The 20291-nt window shown below is 43.3% G+C and overlaps 1 protein-coding gene across 7 annotated transcripts in view; it reads left to right on the forward strand.

The window, feature by feature from the left end:
• c19h1orf94 (chromosome 19 C1orf94 homolog) overlaps positions 1-20042 on the forward strand; it is a 28519-nt gene extending 8477 nt beyond the window's left edge. Inside the window, exons 6-8 of one of the 7 annotated variants that reach the window (XM_030411620.1) lie at positions 7092-7163; positions 13883-14050; positions 19934-20019. In XM_030411620.1, the coding sequence (XP_030267480.1) occupies positions 7092-7163; positions 13883-14047 (237 nt within the window). In that variant the 3' untranslated portion in view covers positions 14048-14050; positions 19934-20019. Of the gene's footprint in view, positions 1-7091; positions 7164-8328; positions 8582-13882; positions 14051-16092; positions 16161-19933 lie in introns of those variants that run through there. The other 6 variants (XM_030411621.1, XM_030411623.1, XM_030411624.1 and 3 more) reach the window with 6 other exon arrangements.
• The last annotated feature ends 249 nt before the right edge of the window (positions 20043-20291 follow it).

Below are 20291 nucleotides of genomic sequence, written 5' to 3' on the forward strand. Positions count from 1 at the left end.
TATATGTACAGTATATGCAGACGTATATGCATGATTTCAATCTAATAATGCAACTTATATGTACATTTATTGCAACAAAATAACTTTTGGGTGTTATTGATAACATTCAAGCAACTGTGGCAATCCATTTCTCCCCTACCAGTGCATTCACATCAATTCACAGCCATTGTTCAAATCATCTGCCCCCTTGAGTGCTTGTCAGTTTGTTGCAATACTTTATGTTGCGAAGGCTAGCTAGTTAGCGTCACTTATCCTGTCTACAATGAGTGCTGCTAATGCGTGCTAGCTTTCGTTGACGTTGCCCATAATTTCCAAAGCTAACATTGCTAACACCGGTTAGCGTTGACATCGCTGATGCTAGCTATCCTGAGACAATGCAGTAGACGGGCCGCATAGTGTAACTCAGCCATTTTTATTTTTTTGTTTCCACAAAACTTGCAAGTAAAGCTGGAACCAACTGCAGAATTCTTTTGCTCAAGTAGGACTTTGTGGTACACTATCAATGCCTGAGCGTTTTTATACGCCCATTCATTAAACCAATGAATTATTGTTGTGAAAGACCTCTGAATAGAATATGCGGTGGCCAGCCTTGGCAACTTTTTCTGCCATCTAGCCAGCAAAATATTGTGTGACAAAGAAATTCTATTTCAAGCTGTTTTTTTCCCAAGTGCAGTAAATGATTCATCGTTTACTGTTATCACACATTAAATTTCAACAGAGTAGCTGAAAGCATCGAACAGCCCGCAGCCTTTGTGGTCTCGACAATACAGGGGTAATAAGTTCAACAAGGCTACTTACAGATGTGTATTCGGGGTCGCTACTGACACATCTGAGCACCACAATAAGCTCTCAGGACAGTGATATAACTGTATTTTTCAGCCATGTATTCAACCACCTGAGGACCAGTTGAACTCGTGACATTTAATTTCACTTGCAGGGAAAACGTCTTCAAATTCAGTCTGTTAATGCAGCACAAGTGACTTTGTAGCAGCAAGGTGTAAACATGCAATTACGCGTAACAAGTGTGCCACCGGATCCGTCTTCTGCACAATGAGTAAGCAAAGTGCAGCGTTGTATTAGCAATGCAAATGAGCGACAATGTATTCCGCTGGAATGAAGGTTTTGCCTCATTCACTCGTCATACAGTAAAAAAGTGTGTCCGCCTTGTTACAGGGAGAAAGAACGGGTATGTGGGAGGCATTCAAACCATCTGAGCCACACGCTGTTGATGTATTGATATCCTTGAGATGAATTCACAACAGGCATATTGATTTGTCTGATAGCCCAAACTGTGTAATTTGGCTCAATCATCTATAAAAGTCAACACTTTCACTGTATTTGTTTCCCTGCTAGAATTAGATAAGAGGACTGCTGCTACAACATGTGATTGTGGTTGTATTAATACAGATCAAGTTACACACGAGCGATAACATTTGTAATGGAGAGGTGCAATAAACCCTCAGAGGCCTTGAGCTGGGCGCTTTCCGGTGTTGGAACTGCCGTAATCTGTTCAAAGAGAAAGGAGAGAAAAAGTCACACAATGAGATTTCCCCATGCGAGCAGACATACACATAAAAAAGTGAACGAATTAAAATAAAATTAGAATCAGTGGATTGTTTACAAAGATAGACCATGAGGATAACATTGCAGGGATAAAAAAACTCACCTTTAACCTTCAACTTTCTTAAATTGTGGTGGTGCTAAACGTAATAAAAATTAGATGGCAGAGCATTCCGTGTCCTGAAAAACCTGTAACTGAGTTGTTCGACAGATAGGAAGCCTGAGTTTATGGTCAACATGATCTGAACACTGGATAAACGGTGACTCCTCAGATAAACGGACAGCTGTGGAACGACAGTACATGGAAAAAAGTATTGATTTGGCGACAGTGGCAAGTGAACAAAGTTTCCATTGTGTGAGAACCTAAAGGGATGTAATGTTTTTTTCGGCTATTAGTCAAACCCTCAGGTGTTGTCGGGGAGGGTTGTTGATTGTGAAAACGGTCCTGGTGAGGTCACTGAGGAGGCTACCAAGTGAAACGATTATTACTGAAGCCTCTGGTTCTTGGCTGAACTAGCGTAAGTAAAAAAGAATCCTAATAACTGATACACGAGCAGCAACTTTGAAACTTTAAGTAGTATTCACTCCGTGATCTGTTGTAAGGAATAACGCAGCAGGAGGTATCAATAGGGCAAAATTCATGAAAATGCAAATGTATGGTCTTATTTTCTTTGTCTTCGGAGAAGAACCGTGGTATAAGCGGGATAATTAATGCCTTTTGAGGTGTCCATTATAAGGAATTAATGTATGGCACACTGCTTAATCCCTGACATAGACTGGAATGGTTAGTAGCATCTAACCTGGCTTATTTTATTGTAAGAGACGTGTTAATTCAGCCAATCTTCCCCCATTAGAAGTTTCTCTCTAAAGGTTGTTGCTCTAGATAAATGTTGAGTATTAAGACACGAGAGCGGGTTTGACCTTCCCGCACATTTGAGAACTAGCCGATGGGGCTTCTCACTAACCATTCACAAACCTTGGACAGACAACAGCCGACTGAAGTCCTCAAGATGACTAGTAAGTGAAGGGATATAATTAACCACTCACTTTCCAGCTGTTTTTATTCAGCGGGGACTTTGCCGTGTCAGGTAAGGAGAATATTTCCTTCTCTCTGTGTAAAAACAGAACGTCGTATTTTTATCTCCATCTTCTCTCGGTCTCTCCTCGCCCTGCCCTTTTCCCGTCTGTGACCTATTTAAATTCGGGTTGCACTCTCTTTCACGACGTGCGGCGGTGACAGTGACAGCAAGGCTTACTGCACTCTGAGGCTTGCCCCCTTGGCCTCCGCACTTCCAATCCAGCAGGATAATTACTGAAGCTGCAATGTACATCCCCCCTGGGTGCAAGTGGCAATATGGGGGTCTCCTGGTGTCAGCGGAGAAATGAGATGCAAGGAGGCAAGCCTGAGTGAGGGAGAGAGCGAGAGAGACAGATAGGGGGAGAGAGAGGTTGTAAAGTGCATGACGGTGATGGAGGGAGGCATTATAAAAGTTTTATTTTTGGCAGCAAAGCAGCTGATGCAGGGATGCGAGTAAATGTTTATAGAGTGTGTGAAAAAGTTATGAGAACTATTTCAGACACTGACACATTTTTTAAAATGGCTGCATCTCTCTCACCCACGGGTCTCAGCTCACAGGCACCCACCTACTGGTGCTCTGCCACTGACCGTGACCTAAATATTCTGCCATTAAATTCACAGCAAAGAGAGTGAAGGGCGATCGAAAAAAAAAAAAAATCAGATAAGGAGAAGTTAAAGAGCTTTTTTTTTATACATCGGGTCGGAGTGTGAATGAGCAATGTGCTGTGAATTGATGGTAGTTATCATTTGAGTTTCTCTCTGAAACATCCATGGCCACTCAGGTAGAGCCAAGGTCCGCTATTTGCCTGAATTCTGTGAGAGCTTTATCCTCCAAGCATTTCACTCAGCCACACTTACCGTTGTTCAGCATTGATTTAAACCTCTTCTGTCTCAGTAATCAAATCCAAGATATTAGATACTGCCTCTGGCAGAGAGCAATTAAGTGAAGCTCCTTTCATTTTGTTGGTGAGTTGGCATACCTAGGCTGGCAGTCGGGTGCCAAAGCATCCAAACTAAAAAACAAAAGCAGAGCAACAAATTGACAATTAAAAATGTTCCACTCTTGGCAGACGTGGAAAAAGAAGTGAGTGGCCAAACTGTTTGGTTTAGCAGCATGATCGTCGGTCTGTTGCAAATGTGGGATTGTCAGAAACAAGGCACGTTTGAAGGGAGGTGAGAGGAGGAGGAGGAGGAGGAGGAGGAGGAGGAAGAGGAGGGCTGGCGCGAATAAGGCTTGTGCATTTGAGCCTGTGCGCCCTTCAGCTTGTGTAAGTGCGTGAGAGGCAGAGACATAGGCCAAAGTTTTCCCTCTTGCATTCCTCTCTCCTCTTCCAGCTAATAAGCCTGTCTCCGAGCTGTTGCTAGGCTACACAGGTCTGTTGTTGTTCTCTGGCAGGTGGCCTTTTCCCTCCTCAAGTCTGTGTGTTTGTGTGCACGCGTGTGTGTTATCTGCTATCGGTGTGTGGCTGAGTCAAACAGAAAAAGACATGAAAAACACAAAGGCTAAGTGTGAACCGAAGTCGTCCCCCCCCCCCCGCCGGAGATCCAGAGCCCTAAAAAGTTATTGCGTTTATGTTTTCACAATCGAGCCGCTCATGCAGGAGGTTGTGCACGCCTCGGCTTGTGCGTCGCTTAGGCAGCGTGTCCGTTTGAGGACAAACCTGTGGAGCTGACTCATGTGAACTCATTCGGCTGAGGCGATCTTTAAAGTGCGGCGGTCGAAAAATGTCGTAACTTAGCAACAAAACAATGTTCTATGTGCAGTTGCATTATGCTCTCAAAGGAAGTGCTCAAAAAAGCCCCTGAAGAATATGGACGTTTGTCGTTCCTGTTACTGTTTTCATGGGGGTGGAAAGAGGGATAGATCCATCGATTGGGTTTTGAGGTGGGCGCGAGAGAGTCTTGGTTATAGATCGTATCAATGCGTTTGTTCAGACACAGGAAATCGGCTCTCAGTTTTCTCACCAGCACGTAAAAAACCCCTCAGCCGCTGGGAGACGACACCATTGACCCCTCTCTTTAGCTTCACCCGAAAAATGTGTTAAACAAAATCCTCAAAGCACCTACAGACCGGTGCATCAGGATTTGATAAATAAGTCTCTCACCACGCCAAAGCACAAATTGACCATATTATTAGTTGTGTTGATTTATTGAGCATCAGTAATTACTCAGAGATAAGATGCAAAGTGTTGAGGTTTTTGGCTTCCAGAGCTCACTCTCCATACCGCACTCTTTGGATCAAACCCACCCCGTCCACAATTTGGCATTTTCAACTGCTCAGAGAAGGAGGATGGTGCTATGAGTGAGCGCCTGGCATCCCAAGACATATTACCCTCCAGCTAAAATGCAAAAGACATATTTTTATTTGTATTTTTGCTATTATTATTATTATTATGATGATTATTATTATCATCAGTATTATGAAATACCTCTTCACTCTGCTGCAATTGTCTATTGAATTTCTACTCTAATTAGCTAATTTGCTCATCTCTGCTGTGGGAATGTGGCTCCGTGATTAATTAATTTACAGCCCTTCAAAATATATAATAAACTTTGATTAATGGTAATTACCATATACTTTTTTTTCTTTACTAAAATGGCATGTTAATTCATTACTGTGATGTTGTGCTTAAGGTTTATGGAGTGGTTGTCACACAGCATAAAACACAGTGGTTTAGACAAAAACAAAGGCAAACTTTGCATTAAGCAGCATTAATTAATTAATCTGAGGGATACAAACAATATCCTGGCAGTCCTAAATACAGAATTATGGATGTGACTAATACCTGCTGCTTACAGGACTATGCTGTTTTTAGATCCTCCCTGTGGGGACATAAAAAGCATCCCTTTGCTGTGACTGGTCATTTCTAGAAAAGGTAATGGTCCCTCCTGGTGTTGTAATGGTTGCTCAGTATCTGATGTGGCAGACAGGTTACATTTAATGGTATATTGGCGAAGATATTGTGGATCCAATCCTATGGTGCGTCGTCTCTCTGCGCTCAGAGGGTTTCGACTGTAACTTAACTGTTTAAAGCTGCCGCGTGCTGAATTTTTACAGGATTATAGTATCTTATCTTATAGTATAGTATAACTCAGACGTTGTTGGCTGTGAAAAATGAACAAAAAGATAATCTGCCAGACACCGAGCACATGGGGCTTCAACAAATATAAAGTGACATTATGTAACTTTGTTTCCTTAAAATAAGCTTCAAAGTCATGTTGATGGTAAAGTGTGCATGGTGTCTCTGTCTCAGCCACTGTCTTGCCCCCCCGTCACTTGCTTCTGCTCTGTGAAATGATATGGGGGTGTAATACCACATACAGTGGCTGAATATTATCCCCGTCACCCTTAATTTTGTTTGGTTAGCAAACTCGGCTACCAAGCTTCCACTCTGTGTGTAGATACTTAGTTAGCCTAGCTTTCTAATGGTAGCACTGATTTGCAGATGACATAACTTTTGCTCTCCTTTTGTTTTGGCTTTTATCACCCGCGGAGTTTTCCAGCTGGCGGACACGCCGCTGTGTTTGCCACACGTTATACAAAAGGGGTCCAGATGTGCTGGTGGCAGACTGCCAGGGCTGACAGCGAAGGGTAGCCCCGCGACCTCGCTGTGAAATGACTTTGAATTTGATTCACGGCCGAGAGTAACGCACAACACAAACGCAAAGTAGGAAATGCTCTAATCACACATGGCACAAAGCAACAGCTTCCACTGTCTGCCCTCCAGCTGGTTAAGTGCCTGTGTGGCTTTTAAAACTGGAGTGATTTCAGAGACTATTCTTAGCATCACGCCCGCTCAGATTACAGTAAGGCCCGTTGTCGGTCTGAACCAAGAATCTGCCCACTGTAGATAAACAAAACAAACATGTATTTCTCTTTATTGGTGAATATAATTTCAGCCAAATAGATATCCAAGCCAAGCTAAAAAAATAAAAATAACACGAGCAGTGGGTTCTGATTTCTAAGCAAAACAATATGGTTTCTTACAAGAAATGCACCTTTGAATAACAGTGAAAGAATCACCGACATACTGTCATGACACGACAACTTTATGGGACTTTTGTGTGCAGTGAAGGTGTGTGGGCTTTTTCATGAAAACTCTCCAAAGCAAAACTTCCAATCTGTTTTTTTTTTTTTCTGGAAATATTTCTGCATTCATACTCTGCTTCCACTGTATTTCTGAAATATTACCCACAGACAGTTCACTGAACTCATCTCTTTACTTATTCATTCGTTTTGCCAAGGCGAAGCCGGCCAATCTGGTGAGACTGTTTATCTGTGAGGGAATACTTCACATACGGACCTGTTGCTCACTGACACCCCCTTAGCTTTCACCGGAGTCAAGCACTGATTTGCTGTTTCTCATCCTCATTCTCCACCTTTCTCTCTCCGTCGTTCAATCACACGTTTGTATTCTTCTAATCGCTTGTTTAATCCCCTCACTTCTTTCAGCATTTTGGAGCCCGAGCATGTCGAGCCAACGGTCCTCCGGGATTCAGATGTCCCCGTTATCCTCCCCAACAGGTGAGGCTGCTAACAATCTCCCCTCCCCCCTCCCTGAAGTTTGGAGCCAGTTCAAATTTGCGCTGCTGAATTTACATCCAGCTGTAATTTACGTGGGAGTCTTCGCACACACTCTGCAGCTGCGACTCTGTTCCCCATTGATTCTTATTTTATTTCATGAAACTGTCGACTTGTATTACGTACGAAAGTGCCGCCGTCGTGCAATAAATCTTCCTCGGGAGAGATTAAACAGTCGATGTGAGAATGATGCTAAATATAAGGCACGTAGAATCGGGACACGCCGCACACATGAGAACCGGAGGAAGCATATGTGTGTGTGTGTGCATGTACGCTTTCAATTTTGGCGTGTAAAGGCGCCGGCATATGTGCGTGCATCTGTGTGTAAAAACTTGCCTCGCGCTATATAATTGAATATCTGGAAAAAAGGGTTTTATTTGTCCGGGTGTCACTCCTGATGGATGCCCCTCATAAGACAAGCACAATAAAGGGATCATTCCTCATCTTTCCTCCCACTCCTCACCCGTCCTCTCCATCATATTTTATTCCCTTAGCCTAACACCTACTCTTTTTTTTTCCCTTCCTTTCTTTGTTGGCACTAGTTGCTAGTGGTGTCACAGTGAATTTCATGCTGCCATATGTTGTGTCTGTTCTGTCCCAGTTGAGATGGAGGCTGGCTGTCCGTAATAGTAAGTTCCACGACCGTCACGAGGCGTTGCAAAATTTCAGCGCTTTAGAACTGGAAGGCTTTTTCGCTTAGCTCCGCCATCATATATACATCATTTTCCTCTTCTAAAAGTATACATAATGCATGGGGGGTGGACCACTGAAGGGGTTCCGAATGGTCACATTATTAGTTTAACAGTGGCTTGATCACAGTTAGTGAATGTTTCCTCCTTCCTATGGTTGTCACACCTTGGATTTAGGCCGTTTTGGGGTGCTGTTACAAGCTCTCCAAGGCTGTCACAACATTAAGACATTAATTCATTAAATTGAAGGATGAATGATGTAGTGGACTAGTGCCCTCTTTTGATGTTGGAGTCGCTGGGCCGTTTTTTTCCGGGGTTAGTGCTAAACACTGACCAGAAGTTGGAACTGGACAACAGGAGCTCTGTCATAAACAACATACATGACTGTAATTCATGTAATTTAATCAATTTTTCTTCAGATTTGTGTGAAGATCACTGGTCAACCTGTGACACACTCCGTTCAAGCAACCCACTACAAAAGCATGCTCAGACGTGCTAACAGTATCTCTTCGGATCTTCATCCGAGGATGTTATTTTAAATGTTTTATTGTCATGACTATGCAATGTGCTTTTATGGATGTGTGCCGTGTGTGTAACTGTGTGTTTAATTTGTCTGTGAACTTCTTGACCGTATCTGCCCGAGGTTGCAAAAGAAATTTCCGTGTAACCTGACTATGAAATTGCATCATGTCATATTGTTACAGCGCACCAGCAACAAACATCTCCTCCATTTCCTTCATTTTCTGGGAACACATGATGAGTCACGCCCATTGATTACATGATTGGTAGCCAGTAAAAGATGAGGATGCCAGCGCCTTTCAACTGAAAGTGCTCAAAGCAGCTGAACAAAAAAGCTCTCGGAAAAAGTACGCTGGGCGCAGCGTATTTTTCTCTCGGCGGCCGCGTGCTGCCGCAGACGCAGTCTTTTCATCTGGATCAGCTGAAAATAGATGCAGGTGCTCAGAAAAATATAATTCAGCCTAAAGTTGGGACTTAGGAAACAGCCAGCAGAAACCTGCCTGGGGATCTGAAGCAGCGCTCTGCTCATAGGGGAACAGCAATTCATTATAACTGGGAGCTAAACCAAGAAGTGTTTTAGAAGGTAGTCAGTTAAATCTTAAAACCAATTCCAAAACAGTGTGTTAACTTGGTAGGACAAGCTAAAACTGATCCTGTATGTTCTTGTCTCTTACCATTTGTTAAAGGCCCGAGCAGTTGTGTTACACTAGCAGACGGTAGCAATCTTTGGCTTGATCCTGACCACAGTGGATTACAACCCAGATGAAGTAAAAGCATGAAGAGACATGAATTCTGGGATGCTCCTCAGCTGATAAAACATGACTGAACAGCTCTTGCAATTCTGTCCAAATCTGTCAAGCAAAGAGCTCCGCTGCTCTGCTCCAGGGGTCAGACTGCACCAACAAAAACAGCTGGCAAAAATAGCAGGGCGAATTGTGCACATAGGCTCAGCTTTATGCTGCTTTCCAGTGAGCGAGGTTAACTCGGGAGCGCGACTTAGTCGTCAGTGTTATTCCTCTTCAGATCAACTCGGGTCAGCTACCCAAGGGCGACCGTAATGGGAACTCGCGGGCTTGTGCATGAGCTGATGTCTGCGCCTCCCAATCTGAACAACACTTTCACAATGTGTGCTGCTGCAGAGGCAACGTGGTGAAAGTAGAAATAAAAGATAAGGTCGAACAAGAATTACACCTTGTGTGCTTTGGTGGAGCAGGGTAGACAGCTCCGACACTGGCTGCATGTTGGCGGCGCTCACAAAAACAGACACATTAGCACAGGCATGTGTGCGTGCCCAAAGAAGATAGAAATGAGTTGTGAAAATATACTTTTTGTTGCAGTTCACGATTTCGAGGCTCAGACTGTGACATGGCCGTCTATTCCGTCCGAGTGTGAATTAAAATGCCATGCAAACTCATGAGAACAATGCCCGAACTAATTTACTGATTTGCTACAAAAGAGAAATAGGAGGTGATCCACTATGCACAGTTCAAGGGTCCACTTACCTAAATTGCAAACAGAACATTTTTTTTTTAATAACCTCTTAGGGTTTTTGGCCACGCAGGGATGTTTGGAGGTGCGCCACTGTGAGATTGCTGGTGAATGAGTTTGTCTCTTAGCTGCTATATCAGAGCTAATCCAAAAAAAAAAAAATAAAAAATTGAGATCCGTGGATTACAATTACACGACATAATGATCGTGTCTTGAAAGGCTTTTTGCCGTTCGCTCATCATTCAGCGCTGTGAGAGGGATGGAAGGACGCCTGGCAAACAGAACATCTGAATGGCTAGCTGGCGTAGAAGTTATTTGAAAGATTGTTTTTCTTTTTTTTCTTTGAGGTGAGTTACCTTTGCGTTGCAGCTGTGTGATCACTGTTTTTTTTTTTCACAATGCAGCCGAAGAAAGAAAAGCACTGTTCTCACAGTGTTGAATGAAACCGTGGCGAGAATCATCTTCGTGACATGAGCTCAGCGGGAAGGCGGCTGTGATCGCAGCAGCTTATCACCCTACACCACTTGTTCTTTTATATGTACCCGACAAGGTGAAAAATACATCCTGTGTGATCACAGCCAGCCTGACTTTTGCCACCTTTTGCTCGAACCGTCAAAATCAGCCCCCAAAAAGGACAAGGGTGACACTCGTTCAGTGTCTCTTCGTGAAAAACCTCACAGGTTTTTATTATTTTGTTTGAATCAGCCTATTTTCCACCAAACTCTGTGTGCATGCGGGCGCATCTGTGTGTCGCCTCCACCCTTCAAAGCCGCCCGCGTGCTGATTGTACTCTAAATTATGACACCATCCAGAAAAATGTGCCCCCCCCCGGTCATCAATGTTCATAATTTATAATCACTGCGAGTCAAAAGCTGAGCCACAGCTTTATCGCTCTAAGTGGTGCCACCGTGTGCAATCGCATCTGTATGTGTCTGTCAGTGATGCATCACACATCTGATAGGTGGGTATGAAACTCAGAAGAAACTCCGACACTGGCCTCGTTCACCTTGTGTGGTGAGCAGCAGTCGCCGGAGGGGCCCGTTTCTCAGTTAGCTTCAAACAGATCCAGTCTAATAGCTGCTCAGAGGACACGCACGCCTCACGCTGCCTTCTTTCTTCCTCCCCTCTCTTTTTAGCGCGGCAGAACTATGCCTTGTTGTGGTGAAATGAGTAAAGATTTGACTGAGTAGAGAAAACCCATTATTAATATTTAACAAAGCCCTTTAACTTTACATGGCCCCATTGCATGGTTGAACCGAAAGAGAGGGAGACGAACAACAGAGGAGTGAATGAGTGAACAAAAAAAAAAAAAAGGGATGAGGGAAAGGAGCAGGTCATTTTGGAGAGGCTTTGAATTTTGATGGCTATAAGACGGCCGGAGTCCTGAAAAGATGGTTGGATTTTTAAGCTGTGCATCTACACTTGGAATAAAGTAGCAATAAATAAAGAATATAAAAGGTCACAAGGTCCCATGAAGTCACCTGCTTAGATGGAGAGAGGTTGGCACGGGTCCTCTTGACTAAATGAATAAACATGCACCCTGAGCGAAACGTAGCATATAGCACTCAGTCATGTGGAACGCCTCCACCCACCTCCCTGCTCCCGAGACAGAGGGGAGGAGATGAGGGCACAGGAAGCAAGTGATGAGGTGGATGAGAAAGAAAAGCGTAGGAGAGAAGGAAGAGAGGAGGGCGGATGCCTCATAGGTTATTCCAAAACAATCTCTTTGTTTATCTGACGCTCCGATTTGGATTATTTAAAGCAGAGTGTTACTTCGGTCCCCGTGTTGAAAAGTTGGATCCAAGCCCCGAGACATCGCTTGTTTGGATTGTGTTATCAGTCTATTTTATTTGCTTCACGGGGCCTCGAGGCCCCAGTGGGGTCCTGTCACCGCAGCGGCTTGAATGCCAATGACTTCCTAGCCTTACCTCCAAACCGAAGCTGAATAAATGTGGTGAGTGTGTGTAACTGGCCCGTCTCGGCTCGACTGATGTTGTCGTCTGCGATTCGGCTCGCCAGGTCACCAGTGGCCGGTTTAGACATTTTAACAAACCTTCAGCTGGTTGAAATGGCAGTTCTGATTGGAGGAGAGAGAAAATCCACTTAAAATTAAAATCTTAATTTACAGATAAACTGAAAGCTTCAGGACTGTTCCCCTGCTCCGCTCGCAGTCACAGCCACTCTCGGCGGCTTGCTCTCTCTCTGACTCAAGCACACGCCTTTTGTTTTCACCGTTTCATACTTGTACCCATTGATATTTTAAGAGGATACAAATTATATCCAGATTTGGACAAGCCTGAAAAGCCGTTAGTTCGAGCAAAGGTATTTAGTCATGCTACTGAGATGATGCACCATCCTGTCTCGTCGCGAATCCTTTGTCTGAGCAGGGCTTTAGGTTTGTGCTTTAGCGTTCATTTTCAATTAATGTGGTGACAAGGCCGTGCTCATGGTCGCTTAGATTCTGGCACAAAAAAACACTTGGTCGGGATGAGGAAAAAATGATGTTTTGGCCTACCTGATTCTGTCGACTGGAAATAGTCCAAATATCTTGTTATAAATGTTTAATAGTTTAATGCATACAACTGTTGAAACACAGTCCCGAACAGTGGTCCCTGTTATGCCACCACCATGAAGTCAGCTCACATTTACTGTATGTAATACAAACATAACATGACAAGCATTGTAGCTATATTCATATGGCGATACGTACAGTATGACACATACAGATTTGAATGTGTACGTGGTTTGTGGAAACGTAAAAATGCCAAGATTTTATTGAGGCTGCTACGTTTAAAAGGAAAATGCTACGTTTAAAAGAAAAATGCCAGAGGGAAATGTTGCAACATGAATAACTGAAAAAAACAAGCTGTTGTCAGAGGAAAATAAGGTCCCAAGCACAATGTTAGAAGTTAGAAAGCTGGCAGGGTCCGCCACAAAATAAAACAGTATGAAATTGGTCTGTTTGCTTATTCAGACATGAAAACAAAGAGTTTGTTGATTTAGTTTGTTCATGCATAAAAACAAATGATGTCAACGATGATCTTTCTCGTCTGGTGCAAAGTTCCACCACAAAACTGCGCAGTGCACCTTTAACATTCCGGAGCTGAGCAGTGATATTTTCCCATCTTCTAACATCTCTATAGATAAGGTCAGAGGAAACAGTGATGTCCACACTAAAGCTGGATGTGCTTCACGGCAACGCCTGCGCCGCCTTTGAAAATGTAGCTACACATCGGGTCTACGGGCTAAACGAATGGAGGCTGAGAGAATTGTGTTTACCCCAGCATGTTTATGACGCCGGTAGGAATTGCTGATAGGGAAGACAACATTAGGCAAATCGGAGGAAAGCAATCGTCTCTTAAACAGAAGCACACATTAGCGGAGCCATTTCCGCTGCGAAACCTTCTGCTCACCTAATTTGGCCACATCAGTCGCTGATGCTCTTTTTCTTTCCTCAAAACAAAACAGAAATGTAAATAAAAATCCGCTGGCCCAAAGGATGTGATGTGCATTACGACGGTCAATGCAAAAGGCTTTCATAAACTTACATAAAGTGACTGATTCGCTTCAAGTGCAAGCATCATTCAGCGCAAAGAAAGCAAATGTATGCCTGCTTCTTTTTTCTTTTTTTTTTTTTTTTTTTTACCTGAAATGGATTACTGAAAGATGAAGGAGAAAGAAAGTGGCTCGGAGGCAAATGTCCAATTGACTGTGTTTTTATAGAAGGTTAGTTTTGTTGCAGCGTTATTTGCAGTCGTAGGGTATTTCATGAGAGGGGGAACCGCACGAATAGATTCTGTTTTCCATCATCAAGTGAAGCTTTTTTCCGCTTGCATCAAAGGCCGAGAACAAAAAAAAAGAAAAGTGAATCGTCTTTGAAATGAAATAGTTCATCTTTTTTCAATCTGTCTAAAATTCCACAATACTTTTCATCACTAGTCTCTTTGTGCCATTCTATTTTCTCAGAATTTCCAATGCCATTTTCCTCCCTGCCTCCCTTTGTGCGCCTCCAGTGAGCATGTGGGATCAAGGCCGGCGACAGCGGGAGTTGATAACCGGAACCCCACAACAAACGTTGAGGGTGACTATCGGTGTCGCAACCCGATGTGTGTCAGACACAAGGGGGGGTGAGAGGTGAGCGCTGCAGCATTTTATGGTTCAGCAGTGCCATTTTGGGGACAGGAGAGGAAGAAAGAAAATGAAAAGAGCGACGTCTTTCTTTTTTTTAAAGACCCATTAGATCCAGCCTTTCTTTTTTTAGTGTCACTGCCTCTCTGTTCTTCTACCTTCTCCTTGGCGTGACCTACCAACTCCTTCTTTCTTACGTCTTTGTCCTCAAGAGGTGTGCGCGGCCGTGTCTCTGCAGTGGTGCGTTGTGCATTCTTAGCAACAGCTAAACGGCACACGCACTGATAATAAGTCAGCTGTGTGCATAGAGACGGATTGGTTCAGATTAGAAGTTGAGCGATTCAATAGACAGTTTGCAAACTACTGTTATCAGCTGTTGGGAATCGTTATTGATTATTGATTATTAATTAATATGTTATTATTAATCAATCAAATGTATTATAGTTGATTAATGAAACCTAGGTAACTATGAGTCATTAATGAACACGGGGCACCACCCTGAAATCAGGGATCAATAATCAAATGATTTACCTTTGAGTCTCATAGCCTGAAAATTAGTCGACATGTCAGTATTATGAAATTATCAATAATTAGACAAGAGTGTCACGCAAGAGCGCGGATTCCGAAATGATGACTTCAGATTCACTGATTCATACCTGGAATTCAAAAATGGCGGCTGTGACCGTATCGACCAAAGGTGATCACTACACGTGCGCGCGAGGTTTGAACAAAGGCAGCGGTTGCGCCGTCTTTGATCTCGTGTGCGTTTTGGTCACACGAGGGGTGAATTTACAGGGATGATAGCCACGGTCCCAAAAAGGTAGCCGTGCTACCGGGGAAGCCCGTCTTCACAGTCAATAAAGGGGATATGCTGGACATACGTCTTATGTTATAGCGGGGTTGTTAGCTATAAGTTTACAACAGATCGCCCTAAAGAGTACGTGTATCTCGATGTGTGTGTGTATGTGTGTGCATGTGTGTTAGTAAAAGAGAGAAGAAGCTAAGCGGGGCTTAGCAGACAACGAAGAAACAAACACAGCAACCAAGCCAAACCATTACTTTTTAACTATAGCTAACTCTTCAACCTGTCTGTCCAGAACCTGTAGCTCGCTATCTAAACTGTTAACTCTGTTTTGAACGTTCCTCGTGCTCTTCTCTAGAGCAAAGGACAGTGGTGGAAAAAAGATCTGTGTATCTCCACTGTGCAAGGATTCAATATTGAGACATACCTTGCTATCAAGATTGATAATGAACTCACATTCAAATGGGCTGCCACATAGATACAGATACAGAACTATCGCTCTGCTCTCAGGTTTATTACCGGTGATGTTTATAGCACCAATCATTGCGTCCTGTTATACAAAAGTTGGATGGTCTTCTCCATCCAAGAGACGTGACAGCCATTTGTTTACAAGGCCCTCACTGGGAAATCCATTGAAATTGCCGATCCATATTCAATCACATCCCTCCATCTTTGTAAAAGAGGGTTTCAATAAAGCAGCTAATTGCTAGGCTACTTACAGCTAACTACTGTATTTCGACTGTTCGTCATTTGCTGTTATCTAACTATGTTTACTTCTCCGCTCACCTGCCAACTCATTTAAAAGTCATTAGTTATAAATGACTCAGGGTTGATGGGCAGCCCACCTATTTTATCAGGCATATCTTAACCTGTATGTTGTCATAGCTACTGTCAACGTTCACCCAGGTGTACTTGAGCAAACTCGCATTGGGAATCACCGGTTTAGATGAACAGAGAACACCAATCTAGACAGTTGATTTAAGTTTGTTTTTCCACAAGCACTCTTGCCAATACCAAACTCTCTCCAGCTAACACTGGCATCACAAATACAGAGTGGGATTTTTGTCTGTGATGAAGCGGGAACAAAAAAAAAGAGAAGAGATTTTTTGTTGACCATCAAAGTGATGGCATAAAAGGCATATCACTGCCAGGCCAATGTTTTCCTGTCATCCGAGTGGTTTCAAACTGTTATCCTCAGCTTGATATTCTTTTTATTTGGATTTTCATGGTTGGGACGTGAACAAAGACACAAACACGCAGACGGCGGCGCGCGGTGATGCGAGCGCACGGAGTGACGCATGCACGCATAATGACGTAAGCGAGCACACACACACACACACACACACGGATTCATGAGATGAGCTTATTCTGACTCTCTCCTGCCCATACCCACACACCCACCAGCCCCTCACAGGCATGTACACGGAGCTAAGCACTCCTACGAACACGTGTGCCGGAGTACATACGGCACCTTCGCTACAATACAAGCTGCAAACAGCGAGGACAATCAATCAGTAACACAGCAAATTATGACTGCTCCCAGATTTCTTTCCTTTGCCCTCTAGTGTCTTAAATATTTAGACTGTTTGACATCAAATGCATACATGAATGTTAATGAGGCAGATCTCCGTCTGCCCATACACACACACACACACACACACACACACAGAAAATACTGGGCTTGAAAAGCAGCCGGATGCAGTCAGAAGCAACTCATTTCAGAAACCAAAGAGCAGAGCAGAGCCCTTTGTAGTTTAGAGCGTGGTTATTGTACAGTCGAGCTCCATTTTTTTTGGACGCCTGATTCAAGAGAGGCCAAAGATTGCTTGTGGATACAGCGCAGGCCGAGAAAGATCGTCTGATTGTTACTTCAGGAAAATTGTCTCTGTAGTCTTTGACACCCAGAGAGGAAAAAGGCAGTTTGAAGCATCCTTTTCATGGTGGTGTCATATTCCCCTTGAAAGTGAAACCAGTAATAAGGCAGCCTCGACTCGGCGGTCTGAAGCGCCTGTCTATCAAGGGCTCATCCGAGATGAGGCCACGCCGTCAGTTCCTTTACACCTCGGAATGAAACATCTGCTTATTGCCCAGGAGTCAGGTCTCGAGCCTCTAAAACAAACACTGTCCTGCCCTTCATCCTTATCTGCTGAATCTGCGGAGGTTTTTTTCCTCGTAGCATTTTGCTTATGCCAAGAATCACAAATTAGATCATTTAGAAATGGCACAATATCCCCACGTATTCTGACCTCCTTCCCTCTAAAGGCTAGACTCCCAGACCTTGGATGCATTTCCAACAAAACAGCTATGATAAATGAGCAAATACAAATGAGGCTAAACTGGGAAATAACAAATGTAAATGCTGGCACTCAGGAGGACTGAGATAAGGCGTGGAAGAATCTGCCTCTGAATGATATTTAGGGAGGTGGCTCAAAGCCAACCGTTTTTGTGTTGTGTTTAAGTTTCTGCTGGAAAATCTATTTGCTACTTGCCAAAGCCTTTTTGCACCGAGTACTTTCTATGATTCCATGGAGCTCTTGTCGTTATTAAATGTGGCTGCTATTACCAGTGAAATATTTAAATCTCTCAAATAATTTAGGTGGAATATACGCATTCTACATGCCACTGATGCCTTTCAGGAGGCGGCGTGATGGATGTGGCATGTTCTGCTTTTTCCCACAGCAGACTCTGTCTGAATGTAGCCTTTTGTGTCTGAAATCACGTATTCTATCTCAAGTGTGTTTGTATAGAGCCTCTAACTGCATGCATTCACAGAGTGACACAACGTGTAATCAAACCCGTAGAAAATAGCAGCCGCAAAAGTAAAGGTTTTATGAAGTCAAACGAAAAATACCACCTTGCCAGTGCTATCCAAGGTGACGAGGATCGTTCAGACATCTCCAGGAACTCCAGACAGTCACCTCTTTAATCGGGCTCTGTGGAGGAGTCACCCTTGTAAAACATTGAGCAGTGCACTCAAGGAAACCGGTCCCTTTAAAAGAGACGTGCCCAGGATCAACATGCTACATGAAATTACACTCCCCCCTGCACACCGCCCTGATAAACTTGTTTGTTTGAGCCTGGAGCATTTCATTGTTTGTGCGACAGAGTTAAGCAGCGAGCTGAGCATACAAGTCCACAGCAAACACTGGAGCCTGCGCCCTGCAAATCCAGCCTCCTGCTTTGGATGCAATAATTCTTTTAAAATTCCTGTCCAAAAGATTTGTGTGCAAACATCAACATCACGCTGGAAGCGACGCGGCTTTAATGCCTGAACGCCATGTGTGGCGTCCTTGTTTTGTATTTGTGTCAGGATGTCTGAGAAGTTTGAGCAGCATGCCAATATCTCTTTGCACTACTGTCCCGATTTATACAGTTGATTAAATGGTGCTTGGTGATATTGAAGCCTGATAAGCATGTTATTGGTAATGCTAAGATCAAGCGGGATGAGTAGGTTCAAAAAAACTTTACTCAGACCTCTGATCTGTGACATTCAGCACTCTGTGGGATGATGTGCATCAAGCCAGTTTTGACTTATTAACCCACCATTATCTCTACAGGTCAGAAAAATTGCCAGAGTGGAAAAAATGCTTAAAACAAAGACCTTTGTTTCTTAACCCTTGGATTTTTATTGTGAAACAACTGTTGACTTTCCTGTTGCCTGGTCTACAGTGAGTTGTAAAGCTTTTACACTTGCTTTGCGTCTTTTTTAGTGTTGTGGCCGCTTGTCACTAAAGGTTGAGAGTGGTCAACTCAGGAGACGGCTGGGTAAGAAGCCAGCTCTGCGCTGAGTGTAAACCCTGCTCTTTTGCAACAGGGACACCATAAACAACTTTGCAGTGCCTTTCTCTTGCAATTTAAAATGATCATTACCGCAGCACTAGTATCATAAAATGTACATTTATTGAAAGTAAAGTTGTTAAAACAAAGCCTAATGTACAGTGAGCAGGCTGAGCGTTTAGTCAAGTGCTGCGTTTCAATTCAGGATCTGCATCCTTCGAAGGACTCCTTGAGAGAGACCTTGTTGCCCTGACGATCCATGGCATGCGATGTCGCCATTTTCTCTCTTTCTTTCCTCTTTTTCGGGCGCGCAAAGAATCTTGGGATATGTGAGGCCACGAAGGATAGTAGCGGTGCATCCTCCAAAAAGAGGGAAAAGAAGGCCGCATTTGTGGGCTGCCTTTGGAGGAGCCTTCGTTGTGACGTAATTGGCCTTCAAATGCGGCCTCCGAAGGATGCAGCCCCTGAATTGAGACACAGCATCTGTCTGACTTTAATTGTGAAATCGGTGGAGTTACCCTTTAATAAATTAAGACCCATTAACTGCTATCAAACAGTCACAGTCCCCTTGAGTCTCATGCCAGCAAACGTTATTCTGCATCACTCCATAACCATATGGAGACCTGAAAAAATTAATGCATTTGACTCATATCACTTCACAGAAAAGCATAAATGTATAAAGTAGAAATAACTCACACCGAGGGTTGTGGTGAAAGTAGAAAAGAATTTTCACACACTCTGCATTTCTCTTTTGTTATGACATTTCAGCCCTCGGGCCTTCCTTAAAGGGTAACCCCACCAACATTACACATTAACTTGTGTTTACATGTCTTGGGGAGCACTACTACTACTGAATACTCTTTATCGGCTTCAGAGGAGGCTGCATGTAACCTGATAAATATGGTCCACAAACCACCAATTCAATTACTTCAGGCAAAGTTGCTTTTTTAAATATAATGGTATGTCCCAAAAATGTTAAAAATACACTCACAGGATTCCAATCGAACAAAAGAGCTACTCGTTAAATTAGGATAATTTAAGAACTTCTTGAGCTATGGTGCTTTTTGGAGAACTTACACTTAAGGAGGATCATATGGTGGACTTTTTAATAATTTCAGCTTTAAGATGCTTATTAGAATAGGTACTAAATGACATCATAGGCCCTGACATCAATCAGGGCAGTAGCGACTGAATATTAACATGTTTAGTCAAATTCAAGTCAAACTCATAACACATAAATATGTTCATATAAATGCGTATAAAACATCGGACATTGGCTGCTCTTGAATCTCTCTCTTTCTGTTTTTCAGGCCAGAGGTCATCCTTCTAGACGCAGCCATATGGGACGACAGCCACTGTAATGACACAAATTCACTGTGTTTCTGCTGAAGCCGACAATAAATACTTTGCTTCACACAACTATCGTTAACTTTTTATCCGTAATATTCTGCTTTTTTGGGGACCGAACCGCCGCTGAGACTCATCAAGCGAGGCAGAGGACATTCTCTGATGTTCTTGATATCCACACTGAACCTGACCCCTGCTTAATCGCACTGGGAGCCTCAGACTTCCCGTCTACATTACAGAAATTACATTACAGCCGCAGCTTCTTTCCTATGGTTTGATTACAGCAAAAGTGATAATTGAGACAAAGTTGCCACTTACAAA

This window comes from Sparus aurata, chromosome 3 (assembly GCF_900880675.1).
Source record: "Sparus aurata chromosome 3, fSpaAur1.1, whole genome shotgun sequence".
NCBI lineage: Eukaryota > Metazoa > Chordata > Actinopteri > Spariformes > Sparidae > Sparus > Sparus aurata.